Source organism: Vidua chalybeata, chromosome 5 (genome assembly GCF_026979565.1).
Source record: "Vidua chalybeata isolate OUT-0048 chromosome 5, bVidCha1 merged haplotype, whole genome shotgun sequence".
In the NCBI taxonomy this organism is placed as follows: Eukaryota; Metazoa; Chordata; class Aves; order Passeriformes; family Viduidae; genus Vidua; species Vidua chalybeata.
Genome location: NC_071534.1, coordinates 68738600 through 68764858, shown reverse-complemented (window position 1 = coordinate 68764858; position 26259 = coordinate 68738600). Strand labels below are relative to the sequence as shown.

Here is a 26259-nt window from a genome sequence, read left to right as displayed (position 1 = left end):
ATGTCACAAGAAGTAAGGATCCACAAGCCCTGCAGAGGGTCAGAATAATCCCAGACATCAGCAGAGCCCCCACCACTGCTGGCCTGCACCATCTGAACCCTGGGATTTACAAAGCCTTTCACGCTCAGCTGCCAGGCTGTTGTCTGAGTTTTCAGGCAGGCTCTGAGCTACTCTGGGAAGCAAAGAGCCCAGAGAGAGGAAGAAAACAGAAATGCAAAGAGAAGGAAATAAAAGCAAATGAGCTGATGAATCATGACCATTGGTGGAGAACAAAGAAGTCCTCAAGTGGGAACTAACTCTGAAAGGAGAGAAAAGCTTGTAAAGAAGAAAAAAAAGGCAGACAGAAAGGAAGGCTAGCATGGTTTCTATGCTAATTTTCTTAAATCTTACCTAAAGGTTTTGTTTTTATTTGATATAATGACCCAGGTAAAATGTTTGGATCAGTGATCCTGCACTTAATTGGGGATATAGGTAGAATTTGGGTCACCTGGTCTGTGAGCACACACATTCCTGCACTGCCTGGTTTGTGCTATCAGTCACTGCTCCTTCTCAGGGCTCCCAAAGCACCCAGACACATTTGCTTGTGCCCACAGCTGAGGGAGTAATTGTTATTTTTCACGCTAATTCACAGCCTACACATATTTTGGCCAAAAGGCCAAGTTGGATGGGGCCTGATCCTGTGCATGCTTCCCTGCTCATGGCAAGGGGGCTGGTGATCTTTAGGGTTCCTTCCAACCCAAACCACTCTGTGAATCTGTGATTTTCCACATCTCAGGCCAGAGGCCTAACAAGGAGGCCACTGCAGGGACACCCTCCCGCTGACAACTGTTTTACAATGTGGGGTTTTTTTCAGGAATGTTCCTCAAAGAAGGTAATTTCTAATGCTTGATGCTCCTTGGATAATGGCCCCCAGTTGCAGGGAAGATGATTCTTCAGCCTCTCTCTGTGCAGAGCTCCTTGTCTTGCTTGGGCCAGGTCCCCATCAGGGTAAGGGACATTGTAGTGCTTACACACTAAATTGTTGTCACAGGGCAACTGTTTGCTGCTGCAAGAATACGGCCCAAGACAAAATGGGAGTCATCAATCAAAGAGAAATACAGGAAAAAATGAGACATTTGCCTTCCAAGAGGCAGACACTCATGTTGTCACAATTTCCAGCTGGAATGGCTTATTTTAGTTACAACGTTAAGATCAATCTCGGGCTGCCAACACTGCTTTTATTCATCCGGTAGATCGAAGCAAAACAAAAAAAACCCATCACCTACAGTTTGCTTTCATTATTTTGATGAGTCTCAAACTCATTGGCTCCAGGGACTGGAGTTTCTGCCAAAAAACACCTCGGCGCATTCGTTAAAATTTAAGCCAATGTTTCCAAACGTGGGCGCATGAGACAGAACAGCTGGATTCATTATTCTTACGGCATCGCAAGAGATGTAGTTGCAAAAATTATTTCTATTCACTTTCCTAAGTGCTTAGTTTGTTCTGACAGAGATACTGATGACTCTGTGTTCTCAGCTGACCTTGCTGTCATTGTCTTCAGTGAAAAAGGGAAGAGAGTAGGACTGGTTAAACCTTTTCTCTCAACGCTTGATACCCAAAGCAATATCACCAACTCCTGGGAATGAGATATTTCTTCCCATCCACATGCTACCCAATGCCTAGATGTCCCAATTTTCCCTCAATTCCCAAAGCTCCAGACTCTAAACACCCCTCTCCTTTCAGGAAGAAATGGGTCCCAAATCCCAACACAGCACTGGCGCAGTGATTCCAAGTAAAAATGTGAATTATAAATAAAATGCCAGCATTAGCAGCCCTGCCATAAAGTCACCATGTCCTGTGGATATTTTTAATCAGATTTTCTGAGAAGACTGACTAAAAATAACAGACATGGCCAAGTGATTTGGGCACCAGAAAATTTTTCCCTTCACCCATGGAGAATAATAATTAGAGCCAGAAAAGTTGCTGAGGCCCCAGAGATCATCTTAGCTTAATGCCACTGATATTGATCTCATGTTTATGCAATCACCATCACTGGTCAATAAAGACTATAAATGGCTCCCACATGAGTACTAATAAAAATCAAAGCTCGTGTTTTAAAGGGAGAATGGATTGTGAGCAAGTCATCCACTTTCAGCATTTGCTCTAATGTTCATGCTACATGACAAACACTGAAATAAGCTCATTTTGGGTTCAGCAAACATCATTGCTGTAGGGAGCTTTCTCATTTATTTGTGACAAGTTATTTGTTTTCTGCTTTTAAAGAAGGCTGCAATGTAGTAACTGAATTTTGTCATGAGGTTGAGCTTAACCAGAGCTCCCCAGAAATTCAGTTCCTCCTTTTGGCCATGGGAAATCAGACTGTGGCCTAATTTCTGGTAGAACTGGGCACTTCCCATACACATTTTAACACAGGCTTGATGAACCTTAAAATGCCCTCTGCTCTCTGCTTACTACAAGAAGAACTTAACAGACAATTCAGATTCATGATGGTGAGTTGAATCCCATCTCCCCACTGTGCACAAAATTAATCCAAAATTAAGATACATCAGTGTCTTCCTGCTTTTGTTACTTGAGTTGAGCTTGTCACCACTGTCCCAAGGTAACCGGCACAGCAGAGGTAACAAATTTCTTGTGTCTGACTTGACCTTAGTATACCTTGATATGTTGAAAGCTTAAACAAGGTGCCTACACTGTGTGCTGTGTGAATGGCTCTGTGTAAATGCATCCAAAGGTTTGTTTTAATGATAACTGAAATAGAACTGGGTTCTGAAAGAAGGATCAAAACTGCCTTTTCTACACCCTTTCTTCAAAATAAAACACCCAAACTATGTAAAAGGGAAATCTGCAGAGAATTGCAATGCCAGTAAGAACAGCCAAGAAACAGCCTCTCTGCTGGCATTGGTGCTTGCAAGGAAAAGCAGAAAAGGTTTAGCATTTAGCATATTAATTACACTAAAGAGTTAAATTACCTGTATATTATGCCCTTGGAATGGAGGAACTGGAGCCCACAAATGATTTCAGCAGCATAAAACCTGAATGACAGAAGGCACAAGTCAGAACAGGAGCTTCCCAAAGATTTTTTCAACTAGACCCAAAAAGATGGAAACCTTGTCCCCACAAGAGCCAAAATTTCATTAGGTTCTCAGAAAGTTTGGAGTGTCTCCAGAAGGCTTTGGGTGACTGTGTTTTACTGATGGGTGATATGAGATTCCCAAAAGCAGGGGGGGGAATCTGGGATGGGGAGCACAGACTCCCTGCCCTCTTCCCTGCCCAGATTTATGACCTGCTTTTCAAAGAATCTTGGAGTTCTGGAATTATTTTTGCAGGAAAACCCCTCTAGCATCGAGTCCAACCATTAACCCAGCACTGCCAAAACCACCACTAAACCACATCCCCAAGTGCCACATCCACACTTCTTGAACACTTGCAGGGACAGTGATTCCACCACTTCCCTGGACAGCCTGTTCCAATAACTGACCACACTTTCAGTGAAGAAATTTTTTTTCTGATTTTGAAAGCTTATCCATAATATGGGCTATCCAGCAGGCTGGTGGCCTTTCTCTGGAGTTTCTTTGAGCTTGAAGTCGTTGTTCTCAGCACATTCTTACCCAAAGGACACCACCACATCCTGCTGCAAGGAGGCAGCATCAGTGTGAAGAATGAAAGTGCTGTCCCAGAAGGGAATGAAACCAGAGGATCATATCCCCATCCAGTGTGGCACAGCTTTACTCCCTTAGTCTTCAATGCATTGGCCCTTAATTCTGGACATTCAAATGCATTTGAAAAATATCATCAAACAGTGATTTAAAAGACGGTGTGGGGTTTTTGTTATTAAATTATTAAATAAAAGTAATTCCTATAGTGGTTTCAATATTGACTTTCAAAATACCTTTTGCTTGCAGAAGGATCAAAAGCACCTTTCATTTATTCTAATTCTTGTATTTACTTTAATCAAAGCTAAATATATTTTTAATTCTCTGCTGGTATATTAATTCTTTGTTTAAATTTACCTTTTGTGCTTTTGATAGGTTTTCACCCCACCCCCTTGAAATTTAAGGGGAAAAAAGGGAAAATCCCATTACTTCTAACAAACAACAGCTTCACTTCTGACCACTGGGCTGGGAACCTCAGCTTGGCTACGGAGTGTTGTAAAGAAGCAAGGTCATGTCTGAGTGAAACCAACTGTGTGGATGGAGTTTAAAAGTCATCTGTGGGAGGGAAAAGAGGATGGGAGGTGACTCACTCCAGTCCTTCACTGAGCTGGGAGGATGGCCTGTATGGTTTTGTTGAGTTTGGAGACTGCTGGGATAGAGAGGGACTTGGCTTCCAGCACAAGCATCCTCCCCACTTTTCAGCTGAGCAAGGTGAAGAGAGGTAAAATAATCTGCCCAAGATTTCCTCTGCAGGCCAGTAGCAGAGCTGGGAATAAAATCAAGTCAGGCCCAAAGGCAATGATAAACGTCTTACGTTGCTCTGGGAAGGTCGAACTTATGGCAGCTCTGGATGTGGAACATGAGGTCTCCTCCATTGAGGTATTCCATCACAAAAAAGAGGTTTTCCTAGAGAAGGAGACAAGGTGAGAATAAATAAGGGATGGTGAAGAGCGAGGTAAAAGTTTAAATATTAAAAAAAAAAAATCAAACCGCTCAGAAAGCAGAAGGAAAGTATTACTGAGGGTTTTGGAAAGAAAGCAGCTCTTTTTTACATTCCTCATTTCTCCTCTTGGTTCCCTAAGCCCATACTCACACTCCCTGCTCTGAGCTCTATAAACACACTAGCAAACACTGCAAACACTTCATAACCAGCTGGGCCTATGGTTTTTTACCAGCAGAGCTCCAGGCTCACAGAAAGGGGTCAGCGACTTTACAGTGCCTGTACAGCAGAAGGACAGATGGACAAGCTTCTCAGGGGACTAGTGGAAAAGACAAAAGTCACTCCCAGATCTCCTCTGGTCCCCATCCCAGTACAGTGCCCATCCAGTGGTGTGACTTCAAGCTGGTGTCACCTGCATTCCTGCAGAGCTTCTGTGGAGGCATCTGGGTCTGACTTTTTCAAGTTATCAGAGACACCAACCAGACACAGCAATTTGTTTTAAGCACATACTTGATTTTAAGCCTGAAAGCTTCTCTTTCCCCACTTGCTGGTGGGGAAAGCAATGAATTAATCACATTTCTAGACACCCATTGAGCACCTGCATGTCAGAGAAGCCTGGAAAAGTCGAGCTCTGGTCCCCAGTTTTATACAACCATCAGTTATTTGAGCAGGGCAGTGAAAAACTCTCCTCCTGGCACATAGAAATGATGGAATCTCTCTACGTATAATGGGCAGAACTGATCACTGAGGTTTCTTTTCCAATCCTTGATACAGAATCATGGAATCACTAAATGGTTTGGGTTGGAAGAGACCTTAAAGACCCCTAAAGTTCCATCTCCCTGCCATGGGCAGGGATGCCTCCCACTAGACCAGGTTGGTCATGTACATGACACTGATCCTCTCACAGCTTCATCAGCCAAAGCTCACCACCAGAACGCTGCAGAAGCTGGTTTGGATTGATCCCTTCCACACTGAATTGTCTCGAGAAAGCAGAAAGGACACATTTTTCTGAAGGAAAAGGATCTGCACACTGAGCTATGGTCCCAATTTAAACTTCTGTTTTAGCAATCTCACCTTTTGTGCATAAAAGCAGGAATAAAACAAAGTGGATGTAGTATTTTTTGCCCTCAAAAGCCTCTCTCTGTTCTGTACACACCTGAAGGCAGTCATCTCTAGGCTGTGCTATAAAGTTTATGAGTATCTTCCTTGTGTTGCCTATTGCCCATTACATTTTTTTTTTCTGGGGGGGAAATAGAGTTATTTTCACTTATATTTTTAACAGTTGAAGACTTTTATCCATAAGATCTAATGTAAGTATCTCTGGCAGCAAGCCAAGATCTGGCTATGTTTAAAAACCACAAAACTGCTTGTTCCTTTCAAACAACAGCTGTCTGCTCTAATTTGTGCAATTTCTTTAGCCAGATCCTCTTAATTACAGCACTCTTATTTAAATGGACTCACTGGAAACCCCACCTGTCATCCAACAAGCTCAAAGCCAGATCTGGCCTCCTGGGGAAAGAATACAAATTCCATCACTAAACCAAATGGGTGCAGGTTTTCAGCGTTTCTTGCATCTGCAGGGGGCTGTGCATGTAAATGAGCTCCAGCAAGTAAAAAGGCCAAAGGAAGGTGGGAAATTTAGTGAAGAAATGTATAAATCTTGGAAGCAACGTGAGCTCAGGAGCCCATTCAGGAAAATACTTGAACAGATGCTCTTTGGGAAGGGTACACAGGGAGGAGATGGGGTTTAGCCAACAACACACCAGCAACCACATTTGTCCTGCTGGGACTGAAGAAACCTCACGTGTCTTGAAATGGGTCAGACTCAGCTTTAGTGGGCTGGGAAGGAGAAAACCCCTCAGTTCCCCTGTAAAATCCACTGATTTTGGCTACATCTCTAACTGTAACTTGAAATCTATGTTTATCCAGTAGAATGAGCAGTCACGCTCTGCTTGTTCATGGACTTGAGCAACCATCTGATGTACCTGTTTAACTGAACCCAGGGACTCTGACTTGAAACTGGGGACTCTGGCATCATCCTTGAGGGAAGAAAACCCCTCAGATTAATTTACACCCACATATACAAACCCTGTTGCTCAACTGCCTTAAGCTGTGGAGCTGGAGAATACAAACTTAGGAATGTTTAGTACTGAAGTTTGTATCAGGAGCTATAGAGTGGTACATAAACCCTATTGAAAAGACAGACAAGATCACTCTGACTTTCCTGCTCTGGGGCTTGGAAGTTTCCCTTGCTTCTTAAGAAGTGCCAATGCCTGGAATAGCTCGTGGAGGAGATCTGGTTGAGAACAGCTCTACGTCATTATAAGTGCTGAGGTGTAACCAAGAAAGGCAAAGTGCAACAACTTACTGGAGTCATTTTCCTAGGTCTGAGATCTACAGTGCCACAGAACACATTAAATATGGGAAGCAGCAAAACCCACTCTTGAAACCACCAAAAATTCAAGAGAGTGCTGGAGGTCAAAGGGTCAGAGTGGCACAGAGGATGTTCTTGCACAGAGGCTCCAGCTTCACTTCCTCTTGTCCTGGAAAAATTAGCTCATGGCTCCTGCCTGCTGCTGGAGTCTGTCAGCACTTGGAGCAGGCAAGGGGGTTTTATCTGCTTGAAAATGTCCCTGCTCACTGCAGGGCAGCTGGACTAGATGACCTTTAAAGGTCCTTTCTAACCCAAACCATTCTCTGATTCTCAAGGCTCTGCCATGCCCTTATCCCCTGCAGGGGTCCTGCCTGTGGATGTTGAGCAAACAAGCAGGAATGTTCCCCAATGGTGAGACCCACACAGCTCTGCAGCAGGCTTGGAAAGAGTGCCCTGCCCCTCTGCCCTGCAGGCAGGTGACAGACAACTTGCTGACCACCTGTGGGAGCATCCCTGGGTAGCAAATGCTCAAGCCAGACTTTTGGTCATGGTTCTGGACTCACACAACAGAAAAGGTTTGGTCTCATGGCAGATCTCAGGACCATCCTTTGCGACCACAGAGCTCAAGGAGAATTGTAAAGGCACTTCCTACACTCAAGGATGGACACTGCATCAGGGTACTTATAAAATCATAGAAATTCTGAGTTGGAAGGGACCAACGAGGATCATCAAAGTCCAACTCGGGCCCTGCACAGGACACCCCTGAGAATCACACCATGTGCTTGGGAGCATTGTCCAAACACGTCCTGATGTATTTAACACCAGTCGTCTTAAGAGCATCCATGTATCAGCCATTCCTTACTTCTAGACCATCTCCCAGGGGCTTTCTCCATTGCAGCACCGGGGACAGGACAAACTCTTCTGTGGGAGGGTGAAGTGCTGCTCCTGCAGCAGACAGAGCCCTACAACACGAGGTTGTTCAGCACACAGACATGGCAGCAGTGTCCTGCACAAAATAACACAGCTCCTGCACACAACATTGTTCCTCAGCCAGGTGCTGAAAGGCTGGATTACTGCAGGAACTCAGCCTCCTGCCCTTTCAATCCCTCAGTGCCTGTGCTGAGCTGAGCTCCTCCCCACAGAGCCACCTGCTCCCTCTGCCTCCCCAGGACATGGCAGGGATGGAGTTAAACCAACCTGCTCCTGCTCTGCTGCGACTGCTGTGAGAATGAATAGTCACTATCAGAGATGCTTTCAACTTTATAAACAATGAGTATAAAGCAGGCAGCATTTAAATTGATCTTTTGAAGGTACATCCTTTAACAGGCTCTTAAAATCCTTTAACCAGCTGGAAGCCCTCCAGAGCACTTTTCTGCAGAGATTTTCAGATTTTGTTTTCTTTGCATTTTGAAAGCGCTTGCATACATACAAATACACATTTTAACACCATTTACTGAGGAGCAAAAATTCTTCTTCCCAGGGCTTCCAGGAGGATGAATGTCAGAATAATTAATGCTGCAGGACAGTGTGGTTTTACCTGGGTTTAGATCAGTTACCCTAACAAATGTCTCCACGTGGAGAAGGCTCCAGATCAAGTGACCCAATCCTGCTGCATTCCCACTGAACTAGGCTGTCCCTGGCCAAGAGAAAGGCTGGACACGATGCAATTCCTGCAGCTGCTTCTGGTCTCACCTTTTCATGCAGCTCAGCACAGTCTGGGTGCTGATCCACACCTTGGATCTATTTTATTTCATGGGATAGTTGGCAGCCAAAAGCCTCTCAAGCCTTTTCCACCACATCACTCAGTGCTGCAATCCCATCAGAGCATCCCATCCAGTGGGAAAGAGGGAAATGCAGTCCTCACTGTGTCCACTGTCACAAGGAACAGTTAACACAGGGTTACTCCTTTCTAGGAGGTGGCTACAGGCATTCAGCTGCACTGGAATTGGCACCAGAGCAATCCAAGCTTTAATGCTGTTCTCTGATTTAAAGGCTTTTCCCCTTGCTCTGTGTAATATCAGCCTATCTTCTGGAGATGGCAGCATTTCTTACAGCTGCCCAATAATCCAGTCCAGCCCCTGCTCTCACTGTTTATCCCTTGCTCTAATCCTTGCACTGTCAGCATTTCTAGCTGCGTGTTGAGCTGCTCATTTGGGATGCTCAGGGTGGTGTGCCCATCTGCTTGGCACAAAGCACAGGAATACATTTATACACATAAATAAAATACATTTGCAGAGATGAAGGTGCAGACTTGGCTTCCACTTGAGCTCTGAGATCCCAAGACCTTTACTCACACTCAGAGCAGACAGAGTCCATCACTCACTGATAAACTGAGGCACTATCAGCCCATGTCTTGCAAGAGGAAGTGGTTTTCCCTATCAGTGTCCAGCAGAATCTTGGAGAGAGACTAATTTTCTCAAGACTAGAGAAAGATTTGTCTGAAGTTTTGTGGATTAAAAAAAAAAAATCACCAGACCAAAAAAAAAAAAAAAAAAAAACCCGAAACAAAAAGAAGCCAAATCCATGAAACAGAAATATTTTAGCAGTTGAAAAACTATTAATTATAAAAGAAGAAAAATTAAAAAGAAAAAAAATTAAATGTTTTTATTTTAGGAAGTAATTTTTTTTCAGGATAAAGTGCAGCTAGACTGCAGATTTTTAGAAATCTTGGGCAAAGCTAAATGCATTTTGGGCTGATTTTCCTCAGGCTGCACAATGGGGAGGCAGTGACAATATGTGTATTGAATATAGCAATCATCTTTTACTTTAAAAACCCCACTGGTGAGCTGTCTTCCTCTTTTCCTGGCCAATGCCTTCCCCCAGTTCACACTACATGGGCTGACATCTAGAAGTGTCTTGCAAAAACTTCATGTATTAGATGTTATAATTATAGCTGCTCACACTTTCTCTGGCACAACCCTGTAGAAATCCCAAAGCTCTGCTGAGATGCTGCTATTTGTGCTAAACCACGTTGAAATTTTGGCCAGGATTGAACAAGACCTTGCCAGTTTCCCTGCCTGTTGGTTGCAAGATGCAAAATCCTCAAAGCTTTCCTAAAATTTCCCATCAGCTGCTTCAAATTTGGCCTTGAATCAGATTTTTTCCCAAGCTCAGAGTACTCAGAATACTACAAGGACGGACAGAGGTTTCCAAGAAAAAGGAGGATGGAGCTAGGGCTGTTCAGGAGGTCCATGGCACCACCAGGCAGTGGAGCTGAACATCCAAAGGGTGTGAAATGCCCACGTGCCAACCCCATGCTCTGATTCAGGGCAAATAAATCAGCCCTGCCCCTCAAGAGCAAGTCAGAGAGAGAAGAAAACTGAAATTGTGTGTGTAAAGAAAAATAATTTCAGGAATTGTGAAATTCCTGAGTTCTGAGAAGATATTTTAAGGAGAAATCTGAAAATACCCATGGAAAACAGAGACAAAGAATTTTCAAATTAGGACCACACTCCCGATTTATGATTCTTCCCTTCTTCTTGCCAGTGTAAGAGATTTTTCAGGTAGTATTAAGCACACAAGGGCAACAGAGCATGTGAAAAAGGCTCACCACCAGGAGAAAACATATAATACAACAGTAAAGCAGAAAATAAACATTTCTGTAATATTTTCTTTTAAATTGTAGTAACGATTACTTCTCTTTTGGGTTGAGATAATCTTCTCTGTTGCTATTTTGTGCTGCAAGTCAAAATGCCTCAAGATTTAATTTGCATTTAGGTAAAGGGTGTTAATAAAACTTGGTCAATGAAGTAAAGAAACAGAAATAAAAGTGACTTTCAAAAAGCAAAAGCCTATTTTTATGGCAGAAGATCAGTGAAATGCAAAAAAGAATAAAACATAAGCTCTGGGATGCTAGTCACTGTTTTGGCATTACTGATTTTGGGATTTCACAGAATTATAAACATATTTTTCCTCCTCTTTAACATAACAGCATTCCTTTAAATCTAATACAGCAGAATAGCTCTTTGAGCTTATTGTTAAAATTCAGAGTATGTAATTATGTCAGCTGAATATCTGGATACAAAGATAACTGCAGTAAAATAAAACAGAAAAATTCCAAAAGAGATTGGACAAAAAACCCACCAAACACTATGGGCTTGCATTTATTCTCATGCAATAAAACAAGAAAAGTATTCTGAGTTTTGAAAGCACTGATCATTCAAACTCCACTGGAATAGAGAGGGGCATTAAGTGCCTGGTGCCATCTAAACCTGTCTGAAGAGCTATCCAGATTTATATAATTGAGCAGTCACTCATTACCTGGGTGGAGGTGAGGAAGAACCTCATCCCAGAGCTCAGAGAGCTGTCAACAGATTAAAGGATTTTTCCCCACCCTTCTGGAAACACGTTGACTATTGAGGTCCTTGTTTTGGTGTAGGAATATTCCTGGTTTTACTGTCCTTTGCAGAGACACTCAGCACCTGGAGCAGCTCAGGTAAGCCAAAGCACAAGGGATTCAGAAAGGCATTGGCACATATGTTTCTGTTTGAAACTACTTATCTATCCAGTGAAACTTCAAGAAACAAAAAAATGTCATATTTTCAATATTAAAATCCATAGAGAGACTCTACACAGCGGTGCTGTGGGTTCTGCCCATGGCAGGAGGGTTGGAAATAGGTGATCTTTAAAGTCCTTTCCAACCCAAACCATTCCATGATCCTAAAGTGATTGCCATAAAAGACATTCTGACAATCACACTGCCCTTTGAGCCCTCGAAGACCATCCAAGGTTGTCACAGCTCCCAGCTCTGGGTGACTTTCCTGCACTGAGTGATCACTGCTGGCTTGCAAAGGTCAGAGGAGAAAAAACAGGAGCTGAAAATCAACCAGAGCCCAGAGGAGCTTTGGTCTGGGCAGCCCCATTCCAGCTCCTCTCTCTGTGAAGCCAAGATGGGGAGATCACACAGCTTTAAAGTGGCAGTGATGGCTTGGGATGAGATGGATGGGGATTCTTTCTCCATGACAGGAGGGCAATTCTATGCTGCTGCCCAGAAGTGTAGGGAAAAAAATCATCTGGCTTTTTGAGCCTGGCATCCATGAATTTTTCAGGCTCTCATTGCTTTTCCATCCTTAAGTTTTTCCCCTTAAACAGTTGGTAAATCCCACCTGGATCCTGACACGACTGCATTTGGTCTCTCCTCTTTTTGCTGAGGGAACTGAACCCAGAGCTCCAGACTGTCCCTGCTGTACCATCCTGAACCTGACCTACAGCTCCCAGACCAGGCTGGAGCACAGACAGCATGGTTCTGCTGCTGGCTTCAGTCAGCATCCCTCTGGAGATACAGGCAGCAATCCCTGGAGTAAAAGCTCCCTCACTGTGACTGTTGTGAGAGCTGTCACTGCTGTGAATGTTTTATCTCTTCAATTGAACCTTGACCTTCTTTGCTTTTGTAGTTGTGGCATTCATATTTTCCTCTGAAAACCAGCACCCCTCAAGCAGGGAGTTAACTCCTTTCCTTGCCAGGCAAAGATCCATTCCCAGCACACATTATCCCCACTGTCAGTCCCAAAGGGGTTAAACATGAATGCCTGGGCTCAGTGTCACATCAACTACAGCAGTTCCCAGATGTTCTCTGTTATAAATTTAACCTGTCTTTAAACAGGTGCCATGTCCCACAGATGACTGGGATGTACCACAGAGGTTGTATTTGTTTCTCCTGACCTAGCAGAAGAGCCTCCTCCTGAGCAGGTCCTAACCTTACAGTGAGCAGTGCCTCGTGCCACCAAATCCTGGGGCTGAGCAGGGACTGGGAGCATCCAAACAAAACCCTGAACAAGCAGCCATGAGACAGTGCTGCTCTGAATTTGAGCTACGAGATATCAATCATCTCTCAGGAATGGTTTGAGTAGGCCGGACAGAGAAGACAAACTCTCAAACTTCCATTGTTTCTTTCTGTACCTTGTGTGTGCTTTGGTGTTAAGGCTATTGGTTTTGGCTCTGGGAAGCTGAGCAGTTGCTGGCATGTTGGACCATGAAAATATGTGTATTAGTTAAATGTCACTTCAGTTTTGGTTTGGAGTCACAAGCGAGATTTCAGGAGGTACTCTGAACTGCAGAACCACCAGTGTCTGATGCCATTTAACAGTAATAGGGGCAAAGAAGTGAATGACAGCATGTTTATCCTCCAAAACCAGGGTTTCTTGAGTTGGCTTTGATCCAGGCTAGCTGCAGCACAATGCTCCATGGGCCAAGAGGTTCAGATAAAACATCAGCATGGGCACATCCTTACCCTGGCTGTGGGCTGTGGCCTTTGCACATCCTTGGCCCAGGGTACCAGGATGCAGATTTTACCTCAATGAGTCTTGGATGCCATAATCCTCAAATACACCATTTCATCCCCAGATTGATGTGGGGAAAGTAGATTAAATTTCTGGAGATATTTCCTGAGCGCTTAATCTGAAGATCCCTTCCCTGAGCACCACTTCATGTCCCAAGTGGACCCCAGCAGGCTGAAGCCATTCACCAAGCATCTGCATTTCAGTAAAGCATTCTCAGGCTGTGGAAGAAGGTGGCAGATCCTTGTCTTACCTTGGTCTGGAACGTGCAGAAGACATGAGTGAGGAATGGGTGCTCCCAAGCCAAGGAGAGGACTCTCTTCTCCACCATCGTACACTCCACGTCATCATCCATCAGCACCACGTCCTTCTTCAGGGCTTTCACAGCAAAATACTGGTCTGTGCTCTTCAGCTCTGCCAGGAACACCTAAAATGGAAACAGCTTCTCAGAAAGAGGGATTATCTCCTCTCAGAGCAGCCGTGTGAGGGTGGGAGCTGAGCTCCTGGGAATTCACTGGGGTACACCTTAAAAACTTTGATGCTTAAGGCCCCATTTGTGGCAGGTACATTCTTCTCTCAGGATTTTTTCACAGAGGAGCACAGAGAGAAGAAAGAGAAAACAATTTCTATTTCTGCTCCTTGTTTTTCCCATGTGGAATGTGTTTGGAGAATTGTTTACCTGGGGTGATTGCTTGATTGGATTCTGGTGAGGATTGTTTGAGCCTGGTGGCCAATCCAACCCACCTGTGGCTGGACTCTCCAGAGAGGGTCAGAGTTGTGGGTTAGAGACGGTAGTTAGAAAAGTAAGTATGTAGTTTTAGCATCTCCTTTAAATAATATATTAATGTATTATAGTATAGTTATAATAAATAAATCATTCAGCCTTCTGAGCTGGAGTCAGACATCAGCATTTCTTCCCACTGGCTTCACCTGCATTTACAATACCAATTCTTCCATTAAAGACTTTGAGTTTGCTCCCCACACCCAGAATAGTTTTATGAAGTTGAGCCCTGGAGAAGGATGTGAAGTTCTTGGCAATTACAGGAGCAGGGTCCTACATGCCTGGATGGACAGGACATGCCAGAGAGCCAAACATCTCTGATAACAGAAACCATCCTCATGCAAATGCTCCTGAGATACATTTCCTGTTTTCTGACTTCAAATAATAAAACACACAATATTGCTTCGTCATGAAATGCAAATACCCTGCCCCAGATCTTCAGCAGGTGGAAAATGATGTCCACCAGTAGTTAGACTGGTTTTATATCAGATGTCTTTCTCTCCTTCCTCTCAGTTTTCAGGTCTGAGCACACAGGCTGGGTCCCCTATGCTTTTGCAGTTCTCTGAGAATGGGAAAACACGTCCCAGAGGAGTCAGAACCTCTGTCTATTTTTCTAGGCAGGGAAAATGAAACCCAGAGCAGCAGAGAAGGGTTTTCTAGAGACCACAGAGCAAAGAAGTCTCTCCTGAAGGGCAGTGACAGTCCTGATCATCACACTAACAGCCTGCTGACCCTGTTTCTATAGACTGAATAAACGTGTAAGATTCATCAAAGAGGTCTTTGAAGTTCTCTGCCAGACTCTATTTCCTGAGTAAGCTCGGACATGTTTTAGCCCTGACAAAAGTTTTATTTACCCTTTTGGCAACTGCTGCATTTCACTTTGTAGCACCAGACAGAGAGTAGAGCCTAGAGCCTCCCTCTGTCTCTGTGCTGAATGACCAGAAATGCTCACAGTGCTGATGCTGCAGGAACCCTTTTTACCCTCATGTTTGTGCTGGGCACTGCTCTCCTGGGGAAACTGGGGAATGAATGTGCTGCATTTGTGACTTGTGCTGTGACTTCCAAGGAGCAGGAAGGCAATGCCAGACCACATACAGAGGTGGTGGTGGGAGATATCCTCATGGATCTGCCCCTCAACTCCCAGGATCACACAGAGATGGAGAGACTCCTCGGGCACTGAGCTCTGCACACCCTGTCCCCTCAATGGGGAAGTGAATCTTGCTCCAAGCAAATGAGGGCACCAGGAGTGACACCAGCACAGGAAACTCGTGGGTGAGATTTGTTGCAGAAAGGCACGAAATGGCCCATCCTCTCCACACCCACAATGTGCACTTCAGAGAGATGCAGAAGCTTGCAGGCTTGGAGAGTCCATGTCAGCATGAGGGCTAAAACAAGGTACAGAATGTGCTTCAATGGAGGCATTCAAGACTTGAATAGATGAACACCTGAGCAACTTCATCTCATTAGACCTGTTTTGAGGAATGCTTTAGATAAGAAGACCTCCAAAGATATTTTCCTTCCAATAATAATGTTTCCATTATATCCACGCTCTTGATTTCAGGTTAGTCTGGAATGTTGGTTTGGGATACTCTGGTTTAGCTGTGAGATGCCTCAGCTCTGGCTCCCATGCAAACTGTGGAATGACAAGTAGACACAACACTTTCTAGTGGAAAATTTCCCTGTCAATTCAGCTGGAACTAGATGGTCTTTAAGGTCCTTTTCAACCCAAACCATTCTATGATTTTATTACTTTCAAGTATGAAAGGCCAATACAGGAAATATTTCGCCAGTTGAAGAACTGGCTGCAGCAATTGCTCTAGATCATTTAGCAGGCAAAAAGCAGCCCTTTGTCAAGGTCCAGTTTCCCCCTTGGAGAGATGTGGGATGTGGGCAATGTGATCCATACTCCTTCTCCTTATTGGCTGTGAAAACACAATGGGGAGTCCCTCTGAAATTGCTTCTCTCAGCTTTGTGCTGGAACTGAGTAACATGAGTCCCCTCCCAGGGGATATCTGCAATGGGGAAGAACAATCCACAATTCACCAGGATGAATGAATCCACTGAAAACAGGTGGTTCTTGTTTCAAAAGCACAAATTCTTGGCTGCTGTAAAATTTGCTTTGGGCTCCAGCACAGATCAGAGCTGGAAAGAGCAGTTCCTGTTCCCAGCTGGGACCTGCTGCTCTGGAGAGCAGAGCTGATCCACTCAGCTTCTCAGCTCATTCTTCCACCTCCCTATGAAGAGGGAGAGCACAGAGACCTTTCCCAACAGCTCTCTGGGGATATCCTGGATCCATCAACCTGCACAGAAGGGAAAGTTGAAACCCTACCTGGGGCATTCCTGTCCTGTCATGAGCAGTCATGAGAGAGCAACTAATGGGACAGGGAGAAGGACAAGGCAAGGAGAAGATGGAGTTCAGGATTCAGCTATGCCAGAGCAAGGATTCTTTGAAGACTTGGAGATTTATCAGCCATCGTGTGGCAGCAGGACCAGGGCAGTGACCTGCACTGGGCCCTGGTGAGGCCACACCTCAAATCCTGTATTCAGTTTTGGGTCCATCACTGCAAGAAAGACACTGAGGTGCTGGAGCGTATCCAGAGAAGGGAATAGAGCTGGGGAAGGGGCTGGAGCACCAGGAGAGGCTGAGGGAGCTGGGAAAGGGGCTCAGCCTGGAGCAAAGGAGGCTCAGGGGGGACCTTGTGGCTCTGCACAAGTCCCTGACAAGAGGGGACAGCCGGGGGGGGGGTCAGGCTCTGCTCCCAGGAACAGGGACAGGAGGAGAGGGAATGACCTCAAGTTACACCAGGGGAGGTTGAGATGGGATATTACAGAAAAATTCTTCACTGGTCAGGCATTGGAAGGGGCTGCCCAGGGAAATGGTGAAGTCACTATCCCTGAAAGTGCTCAAAAAAAACGTGGATGTGGCACCTGGGGACACAGTTTGTGGTGGACTTGGTAGTGCTGGGTTAGTAGTTGGATGGAAAAATATTAGAGGTCTTTTCCAACGAAATGATTCCATATTTTTTCTAAGTGTCCCTTCAAACCAGATGTTATTTAGTGCCACACAAAGTGACATGCAAATGCACACAGTGGTGTCCCAGTCCCAATGCTTACCTTGCCAAAGCTGCCTTTCCCCAGCATCTTGTGCAGGACAAAATCTTCAATGGTCAGTTTTAACTGCACTTGGTGCTCCTGCTGTTCCTGGGACTGCTCTCCCAAGTCTGACTCTATGAGAGACTCTTCCTTCACTGTGTCCTCCACTGGAGTCTCCCAGGAGATGCCTTGTGGCTCTGCAACACACATCAAAGCACTTAAATAAACCCCTGGACAGGAGCAGAAAATCCCCAGAACACTCACAGGTATTCTGCTTAGAGGTTTAAAAGGGTATTTTAGACAAATGGAAGTGTGGTGGCCATCTCTGAGTAGATTGGGTCTGCTCCCACACTGCTTTCTCTCCAGAGGAAACTACTCCAGTGGAAACTGCATCTTCTTCAGTAGCTTTTTTAAAATTTACAAACCACTTTACAAACTCCTTCACTTGTCTATCTGTTTTGTGGCACCATATCCTTAATTTCTGGCCACCTGTCTCCACCAATCCTTCTTGCTGCTTGCCATTATGTTGCGGTTTCATTTTTTCAAGGTCTTTTCAAAACTCTAGGCAAAGCTAGATGAAAAGGTGGGATGGCATTTTCATACTGTGCTCCTGCTCTGGATGTGAAGCATTCCAGATCAACCATTCCAGCCAGCCTGGAGTGGAATCACTCTGAGTTTTTTCAATATTCCACTAACCTGGATTTATAAGAACTTTTAAGAAATGTTGCCCCTCACTGGATTTATCTCGTTGCTGTAACTGTTCTAAAACATTGAACACTACTCAGCAGGCAAACAGACCCACAAGTGAAACAGATGTGAACCCACCTGAGGCTTTACTGTCTCACATCAGCACAGCCAGTTCTACTTGTAGAACAGAACAAAAATAAAAACAGATGGGGACATCATTTATTTCTCCTTGGGGTCCAAAGGGCACAGTCTCTCATTTACCCTTCTAAACATCTGTTCTTGTACCATAGAGGGCTGTGACACCTAGATCAGCTCCTGGGTGAGTGAAGTGGAGGTCTATCAGTGGTTTTCAAAGCTACCAGAAGTCAACCTCCACCCAAAAATATGAACACAGAAAGAAAATTGGCCATGGTGATCAGAAGGATTCCAAATATCCTGTTTAGAGCTTGGCAATAAATTCCCCACTCATGTCACCTCCAACTAACCAGGAACCTACCAAACAACAACAAAGCTCTGGCCTGTATCACCAGGAGGAATTACCTTTTTTTCCTGAGGCTGGCAAGGCCTGAAGTGGTGTCACATCCTTCACAGGAACAGGGAAGCCAATTTCCAGAGGTCCATCCCTGGAGATTTGTTCACTGTCGCGCTGGCAGCGAGCCTGGGGCACAGAAACCAGCAAATTTTTGAGCCAAAAGTCATATGCTGAGCTAATGAACAACTCCATGACTTCTTGAGTGTGACTCACAAAAGCCAAAATCTAGAAGAGGTCTTTGCTTATGAGAAGATCATCTAAAAATGCTTAAACTATTTACCTGCTGAGTGCTCTCTATCATTGCCAGAGCTTCAGCCATCAGTTTCTGGTTCACTCCACAAAGATTTGCTACTTTTGCCTGGCACTTGTGGTGGACGTTCATGCCACACGCTGAAAGAAAGAACAGGAGGTGTCAGGACAATGAAGGCTGTAAAGAGTTGGGCAGGAGCAGAGATCAGCCACCTAAAGGGTTCTAGAGATGGCACTCAGCTAGTTTTTGGTTCCCTATGGAGACTATTTTTATATTTTCTTCTGGCCAGAGGTTGCACTTCCACATCCATCAGCCTTTGCAGGTTCAGGTTACTAGAACTACAAGCCATTTTCTCAGAGATAAACTGTAAGCACAGAAGAAGATCCTCCCATTGGTTTGGAATTATGAAGACAGTGAAATGTCTTGGGTGTGACAGTGGGAACAGAGCTTGCAAGTTCATACTGGGGGCGATTTGGGAAGATGAACAGTGCCACTGTGATGCTCTCTGTCTCTCTGGGAAGCAACTCATCATCCTGCTGGATCTCTCAGTACATGGACAGTTGTCCTCATTCTTGAAGAATGATCCTCCTTGAAGGACAGTCCTGTAGACCACTCCTTCACCCTCCTGGGTGCCACCTCATAGCAGTTTTTCAGAGAAGGGCCATAAATGAGATTTGGATTTCCAGACTGCCGCCCTCCAAGACAACGACCCCTCCCATGCTCAGCTGGTGCCACCTTCGCCAGGGACTCACCGTCACACTTCAGCCCCTGCCGTGCCAGGCCCCAGAGGAGGGTGCCACAGTGCTCACAGAAGGTGGGGCTCTTGTAGTTGTACACCTTGAAGCGGTGGGGCATGTCGATCTTGAACCTCTCCTTGTGGAACTGCAAGACAGAAGCCAGGCTGAAAATCCACTCCTCATTTCCACCTCGGCTCCGTGTGGAAAACCAAACGTGTACAACAGGAGTTGGTTTCTCTACTGCCCTTTTATCCTCGGGTATGACTGCCAAGCAGAAATTATTTATCAGGCACACAAACCCAAATTTTGATACATAGTGACTGCAATTCAGAGGGAATTGGGTCATTTCATCCCTGGCCTTGACCAAAGGACTGCTTGTGCCTCATTAATATACCCAGGCTTCCCTAATGCTCAGTGGGAAAACATTGGTACTTTTAAAAATTATTCACCTCATCCTGAAATGGATGTGTACATTTGTTGTCATGAATCACTCCTTGGAAGAGCCTGTTGTAATTCTTTTAGTATGAAAGGTGATGGCAAAGTTGGTTACATCTACCCTGGAGATGTCAGAAGAGAAGTGAGAACAATCTCATCTATAAAAATTGTAGAAGGAGAACAGGGTGGGACTGAGAATAAACAGAAGTTGTAGGACACAAGGAAAAAGGAATAGTCCTAGACAGAGTTTAACATCTGTTTTTGCCTACCAAAAAGAAAATTTTAGGATAAACTGACATGATAAAAATAAGGTAAATAACAGCAGAGATACCTCTGCAGATCTCCTACTGACTCTTTCAGTACAGATTTGTTCAAGCACAAATCTGAAAATTCAGCCTGATGTCCAGCCTAACATTGGATAGTGAAGAGTTTTCTCCAGTAAATCTCTACCTCATGTCCACGACTTCCCTCTGAGTTATACTTTATGCATTAGAAAAATGTCAGTTCTCATTCAGCAACTGCTTATTCTGCAGCTGCATTTGAGTAAATCTTAAGTAGGAGGTAATGAAATCACTGGGAACATAAAAAGCAAAGGTCACAGATCAGATCACAGAGTCCTTAGCCCAGTAGATCCTTTTGCTTCATCAGAAGTTGCTTTTCAGTGATGTAGGAGAGATCTGAATGACACTGAAGATTTTTTAAAAGGAATCATAAAAATAAAATAAAATAAAATAAAATAAAATAAAATAAAATAAAATAAAATAAAATAAAATAAAATAATAATATCAATAACAATAATAATAATAATAGCAATACAACCTACCATTGTTTCTCTGCTATTGATTGCTGATCCTGTACACTTGGCTATTACTTTGTCAATGCACTTCTTATGAATGGCAGCGTTACATTCTGCAACAGCAAGTGTGTCATGGTGTTAATAAAGAAATTCCTTAAGAAAAGATTAAGTAAATAATGACAATAAGAAAACAAAAAAGAGTTTCTTACGTCTGCATTGATAGCCTTGTTTATTCAGACCCCTGAAATGAACAGAGCAGTGGTTAATCCTGAGTTGTCTAAAAGCCTCAGCAGAAGAAAGGAGAGCAATAATTATCAAAGAAGAATAAAATTGCTTTGCTTTTTATCGCTCTTTGTAGAGATTATTTCATTTAATTATCTTCATTTAATCTAATGGTTCTAGTGGTTCTCTATGGTTCTCACTGCCTTTTCAGCACACATTCACATCCTGAATTTCATATCCAAACAGCAAACTGGACCAGTGAAAAATGCCTGTGCATTTTGCCAAACCCAAAAATATTTGTAAACAAATAAATTAAAAAGTAAGGGGAATTTTTCTCAGTTGGAATAACAACTGCAGACCGCATCCTTAAAGTGATGCAATAACTCTACACGTAAGATGCCAAGGGTCTTACAGGAGGAGCACAGATATTTAACAGGGAATCATGGCATCTTTTTAGGTTGGAAAAGACCTTTAAAATCATCCAGTCCAACCATTAACCAAGATCTGCCACATCCAACACCAAGCCATGTTCCCAAGCACCACATGGACACCAGAACTGGTTCCTGGGGCTGAAAGAGAAGAAGCAGAGATCCTTTTCCATTTACCATACAAACTCGTGGCACACAGAGCAGAAGGTGGGCTGTGGAAAGAAGGTGGCTGTGAACTCGTGACACTTGACGTTGTGGATTTTGGCCTGTTTGATGGCTCCCCTGCGCTGGTGCAAGGAGAAGAAGCCTTCAGTCTCACAGTCAGCCAGGTCCTTTGCATCTGGGAGGAGAGGAAAGGTATTTAAGTGTACCCTGTCCTGATCAGGTGCCTTCAGAAAATGCAGCCGCCCAAATACTATGTGACTGAAGCTGATGATTCACTCATGGTAATGAATACTCAAAGAAATATCATTTTATAAAACTTACAAAAGTTATTTACCATTCCTACACTAAAATGACTTTAGACTTGGGACACTGAGCTCTCTTGACTATTCATAACACTGCTCTTGAAACCTAGAAGAAAAATTTCCCAAGGAAAGGTAATTTAAACACAAAACTCTGACTTTGTACAACACTGAAGAAGTATGCCCTAAAAAGGGTGAAATTACATAAAAATCAATAATTACTGATATATGGACACAAAGACACATGTATATGTGTACATATATATATTTATAGGTATTTAACAGAATCCTTTCTGTGTGCATGTCCAAGTGTCAGTAAGCAGATATTTATGTCCCAGGATATTCTTCTTGTTATTTTTCCATGCCAATACTTGCTTTGCTGTTTGCTGTGCCCTTGCTGTAATTCACAGTTATTTAATATTTTTGGGACAGCAAACAAACCAATTCTGCCTTCAGGTGCACTTCTACATGCGCTTGTGCCTACAAATCTGATATTCACACAGAAAATCAATCTCCTTTTTGTTTCACTCCTGCACTGCACAGTGAGTCACACAGGTAACCTGTGGGAACTTGCTCCCTGTGTGCTCTGATGCTGATCTTGATATTTGTTATAGAAGCACAACTCGCATTTTCTATGCTTCAGCCTCCCTAACACCTTTTACCACACAAACAGCAGTCCAATCTATATTAAAGGTAGGGATGGTTAAGAAAATATCAGCATGGCCATGGCTGCTTTCAGTGCTTCTCTGTTTCTATAAATGGAAGTGTCTTCCAGATATCTGCACCTCACAGCTTCACCATACACATGAGGATGTGAGAATTTTGGCAACAAAGATGGGAGACTAAGACCAAGTATTTGAATTAAACCCATTTCTTCAACAAAGCAGAATGCAGCCCTTTCTATGAGAAATTTTCCTAATATCCAACCTGAGCCTCCCCTGGCCCAGCCAGAGGCTATTCCCCCTCCTCCTGTCCCTGTTCCCTGGAGCACAGCCCGACCCCCCCGGCTGTCCCCTCCTGTCAGGGACTTGTGCAGAGCCACAAGGTCCCCCTGAGCCTCCTTTGCTCCAGGCTGAGCACATTTCCCAGCTCCCTCAGCCTCTCCTGGTGCTCCAGACTTTTCCTCAGCTCCATTCCCTCCTCTGGACAAGCTCCAGCCCCTCCTTGTATTTCTCGTAGTACATAAAGCAGAATGATTTCAGAGGGAGCTGGCTCCTTATGTATCTGTTCTGTCTTGTTTAGCATAATGGGAATATCCGCCATTTAGTGGTAAACCAGCCAAAAAATCTGCCTTGCAAATCACAGAAGAATAGTCACCGCAGAATAAAAATTACTTTTCTGGAGCTTTTGTTTCAAACAGTTATGTTTGTTGTTATGGATCAGTCAGTAATAACATAGGCACTGCTTTTAGTGAAGACACCATGTCTGCCCCACAGCCCAGAAATCACAGTTATAAATTAACAAACAGAATCACTTGCCACTTATTTCCAGGAAGTATCTTGCATTCATCAGCATTCGCCCTTGAGGCTTCAGTTCTAGCTGGTTGAGATAAGTGAAAAACAAGAAAAAAGTCCATTAAACAGTCATTCAAAGAAGGAAAAATCTTTTCAGATGACTTTCAAGCGATCTCCTTTTCCCAGTGGGAACTGATGAACAGCAATGAATGCTAATTTTCAGGTTGCTCATACCCATGTGAGGCAACAAGGTAGGGTAGGAGCAACTACAGAGAGAGGAGGGTTGATCACCTCATATCAAACACTCAGCAGCATGATAGGAGAGATGAACGGGATTAAACCATAGAAGATGCAGGCAGTTTTTTAGACACCAAATTAGGACCACCACTATCTATACAGAAAACTTGTTCCCAATGGATTCTCCAAGGGGAAAGTGGGAGCAGTTCAAAAATCCCAGCCAGCTTCAGACAGGTGATGCTGAAATCTTTCAGGCACTCAGTTCTGCAAGTCTAACTTCTTTACAGTCAACCTGAGGGATGCTACAAGCTTATTAATGTGGTGCCATGGTCTAGTTGAGGTGTTGGACTCAATGATCCTGAAGGTCTCTTCCAAGCCAGTCATTCTGTGTGATTCAGGCATTTTTTGGGACCTTCTCTCTGGACTTGGCAATTCCCACCTACCTGACTCATCATCCATAAGTGCCTTTGGAAATCTGAATCCACTGGACTATGTATAAGCTGGATACTGCATTTTAAAGACTTCTGACAAGATCTTTCTTGCTTGGACTAGCAGGGAACACAACCTTACATTTAGCATTCTTGTGAAGACTGTACAGATTTACGCCACCGTAACTTCAGCAATTTTTAAGGAGTTGCTCTGACATAACTGTGAACTCAGGCAGCTGTGAATCAGCTACTTGATATTAGATAAAAATTTTAAAGCTGTTTCCCCAGAGAACATAAAATAACTCATGTTCAGCCAGTCATACTAACATTTGTTCCCAGTGGGTTTCCTCAGCAAAGATTAATAGGTGGGCACAGCTCACCTGAAGCAGGATCCTCACAGGGATCCTAGCACAGGGCAGGTTTCAATTAAAACAAAAGTGCCAAGCTCTTCTCTTCTGACAAGTCTCTCCCTCAAGTCATACCCAAGTTGTCTCAAAACATTACTCCAGCCAGTCCCCACCGTGCTGCTGGTGACAGCCACAGCCTGGCACAGACACAAGGACACATCCCTTCACCCTGCAGCAGCTCCCCAGCACATCCTGCAGGAGAAGAGAGTGATGCTCACCCATATCTCTGTCTTCCCATTGCTCTTTTTGCACCTCTCTGCCAGCACCTTGAGCTCCACTGTGGTCTCCGAGACCATTTCAGCACTTTTGTCCTTGACCACGATGTGCATGACCCGGCCGTTGTTGATGTGGGCATCAAAAGTGCTGTTCCAGGGTGGGTACATGGTGGGCTTCTTCTGCACATACACTTGGCCATTCTCTGTCGAGAGGGAGAACACAAATCCATGCAGTGAGGGCAGTTCATGAGACCAAATACAGACTTCTACCCCAAAAAAGGGAATTTCCACACTTGACTCCACCACTTCTGTTGAGGAGATCTCTAATGCTGACTCCAAGGCCATAAACATCCACTTCTAGTCAGATGAATCCCATCTCAGACAACTGCCTTTTATCTCCTGTTTTATTTTTATCTTATGTTTTATCTTATATTTATCTTTTATTTTTATTTTATTTTTTTTTTATCTCCTGTTTACAACTACCAGTTTATCTCCTGTCCCAGGGCACTGCAAAATGAGACAGGTTTGCTTCAAACCCCCCAAAAGCTGGGTGCACTTTGGGATTAATGTCCAGCCCAGCAGCCAACTAAGGGATGTTAAAACATGAACTGTCTTGCAGACCTGTAACCATCCCTCAGGGATGTAGAGTTTTCAAAGAAGCAAACTTTCCTTTATATTTTAATTCCTCTTCCTTCACAGCATCTTAATATGGTGATGGGTAAAAAAATCTCTGAGGTTTGCAGAGGGCTCTCTCTAACTGTGTCTCTCTGAAAAGAGTCTCAGCCAGATTTATTTATCTCACCGAGCCAGTTTGACTTCATACAGCCCTGTAAAAGTCTTGGATGCTTACACAAGGTAAATTTTATATCACAATTGCCCTCTGCAAATGTTCAACCCATCAAATCCTGAAGCTGAAGGAATAAGAGAAAAAAAGCAGCAGACCTGTGACCCCTGTCTAAAGACCCTGGTGCTATTTCCAATAATCCCAGATGGAAAAGAACATGCAGCTGGAAGGTAACACGTGCTGAAGAAAATTTTTCCCTAAATGAGAGGACTAATGCACAAAAAATCTGAGACAAAAATGAAACATAAACTTTCCAGCATCCTGGAAACCAGAAATCTCAATAAAGTACTATCATTTCTTTGCTGCATCAGTGAAAAAGCCACAGATGTGAAACACAGCACTTGCAAAACAAGTGCTTTCATTTGTGTTGCACTCCAGGACAGCAGGCTTAAAGAAACAAACCCTGGAATGTGAATGAACTGCCCGGTATATGGGATCAGACAGTCACCCCCGGTGCGTCCCCGCTGACGGCTGTGGAATTCTGCCAGGGATTAATCTAACCCCAGGTTCCTGAAAAATGAAATTGCAACTGTCTTTCCCGGGGAGCAGCTTACACTGTGGCTGGGAGAGCTTTTCCTGGAGGCTTTGCTGAGTTCAAACACGGAGCAGGAGCCTTCATGAAGCAAATGTCACCAAGGCAGGTGGCAAAATGGCACCCGGCCAGGTGGCTTGTGAAAGCAGAAGCCACTTTTAAAGGGCAGACTCTTTTTATATCTCAGAGGCACATAGAATTTCTGAAATATTTTGTCATCAGTTATAAATTGCTGTAACACCTCTAACTGTATGGAGGTGTGGTTTGGTTTTCAGGTTTTTTTGTTGGGTTGTTTTTTTTTTTTTTTTCATATTGTATTATACTGTGACAAGGTCCCTTTTACAAAATAAGCAAGTGGAAGAATATAAAAGGCTGCCCGAGATCTATCCAGAACTTCTGAAATTCTTCACTGTGGTCTTGCTGTGACATCCCTGTGTCCACAGAGGATGCTCATCACTCCCAGATCCCCGGGGAC

At 44.0% G+C, this 26259-nt stretch overlaps 1 protein-coding gene across 1 annotated transcript in view; it reads right to left on the bottom strand.

Moving 5' to 3' along the window:
- The window catches only part of PRKCQ (protein kinase C theta), a 52334-nt gene that overhangs the window by 6737 nt on the left and 19338 nt on the right, over nucleotides 1–26259 (bottom strand). The window contains exons 4-15 of the mRNA XM_053943362.1: nucleotides 24412–24611; nucleotides 23146–23206; nucleotides 21381–21543; nucleotides 20763–20794; nucleotides 20581–20666; nucleotides 19338–19467; nucleotides 18616–18725; nucleotides 18344–18461; nucleotides 17138–17313; nucleotides 13496–13669; nucleotides 4468–4559; nucleotides 2970–3032 (exon numbers count right to left, since the gene is read on the bottom strand). Of these exons, the coding sequence (XP_053799337.1) occupies nucleotides 2970–3032; nucleotides 4468–4559; nucleotides 13496–13669; nucleotides 17138–17313; nucleotides 18344–18461; nucleotides 18616–18725; nucleotides 19338–19467; nucleotides 20581–20666; nucleotides 20763–20794; nucleotides 21381–21543; nucleotides 23146–23206; nucleotides 24412–24611 (1405 nt within the window). The remainder of the gene's footprint in view (nucleotides 1–2969; nucleotides 3033–4467; nucleotides 4560–13495; nucleotides 13670–17137; nucleotides 17314–18343; nucleotides 18462–18615; nucleotides 18726–19337; nucleotides 19468–20580; nucleotides 20667–20762; nucleotides 20795–21380; nucleotides 21544–23145; nucleotides 23207–24411; nucleotides 24612–26259) is intronic.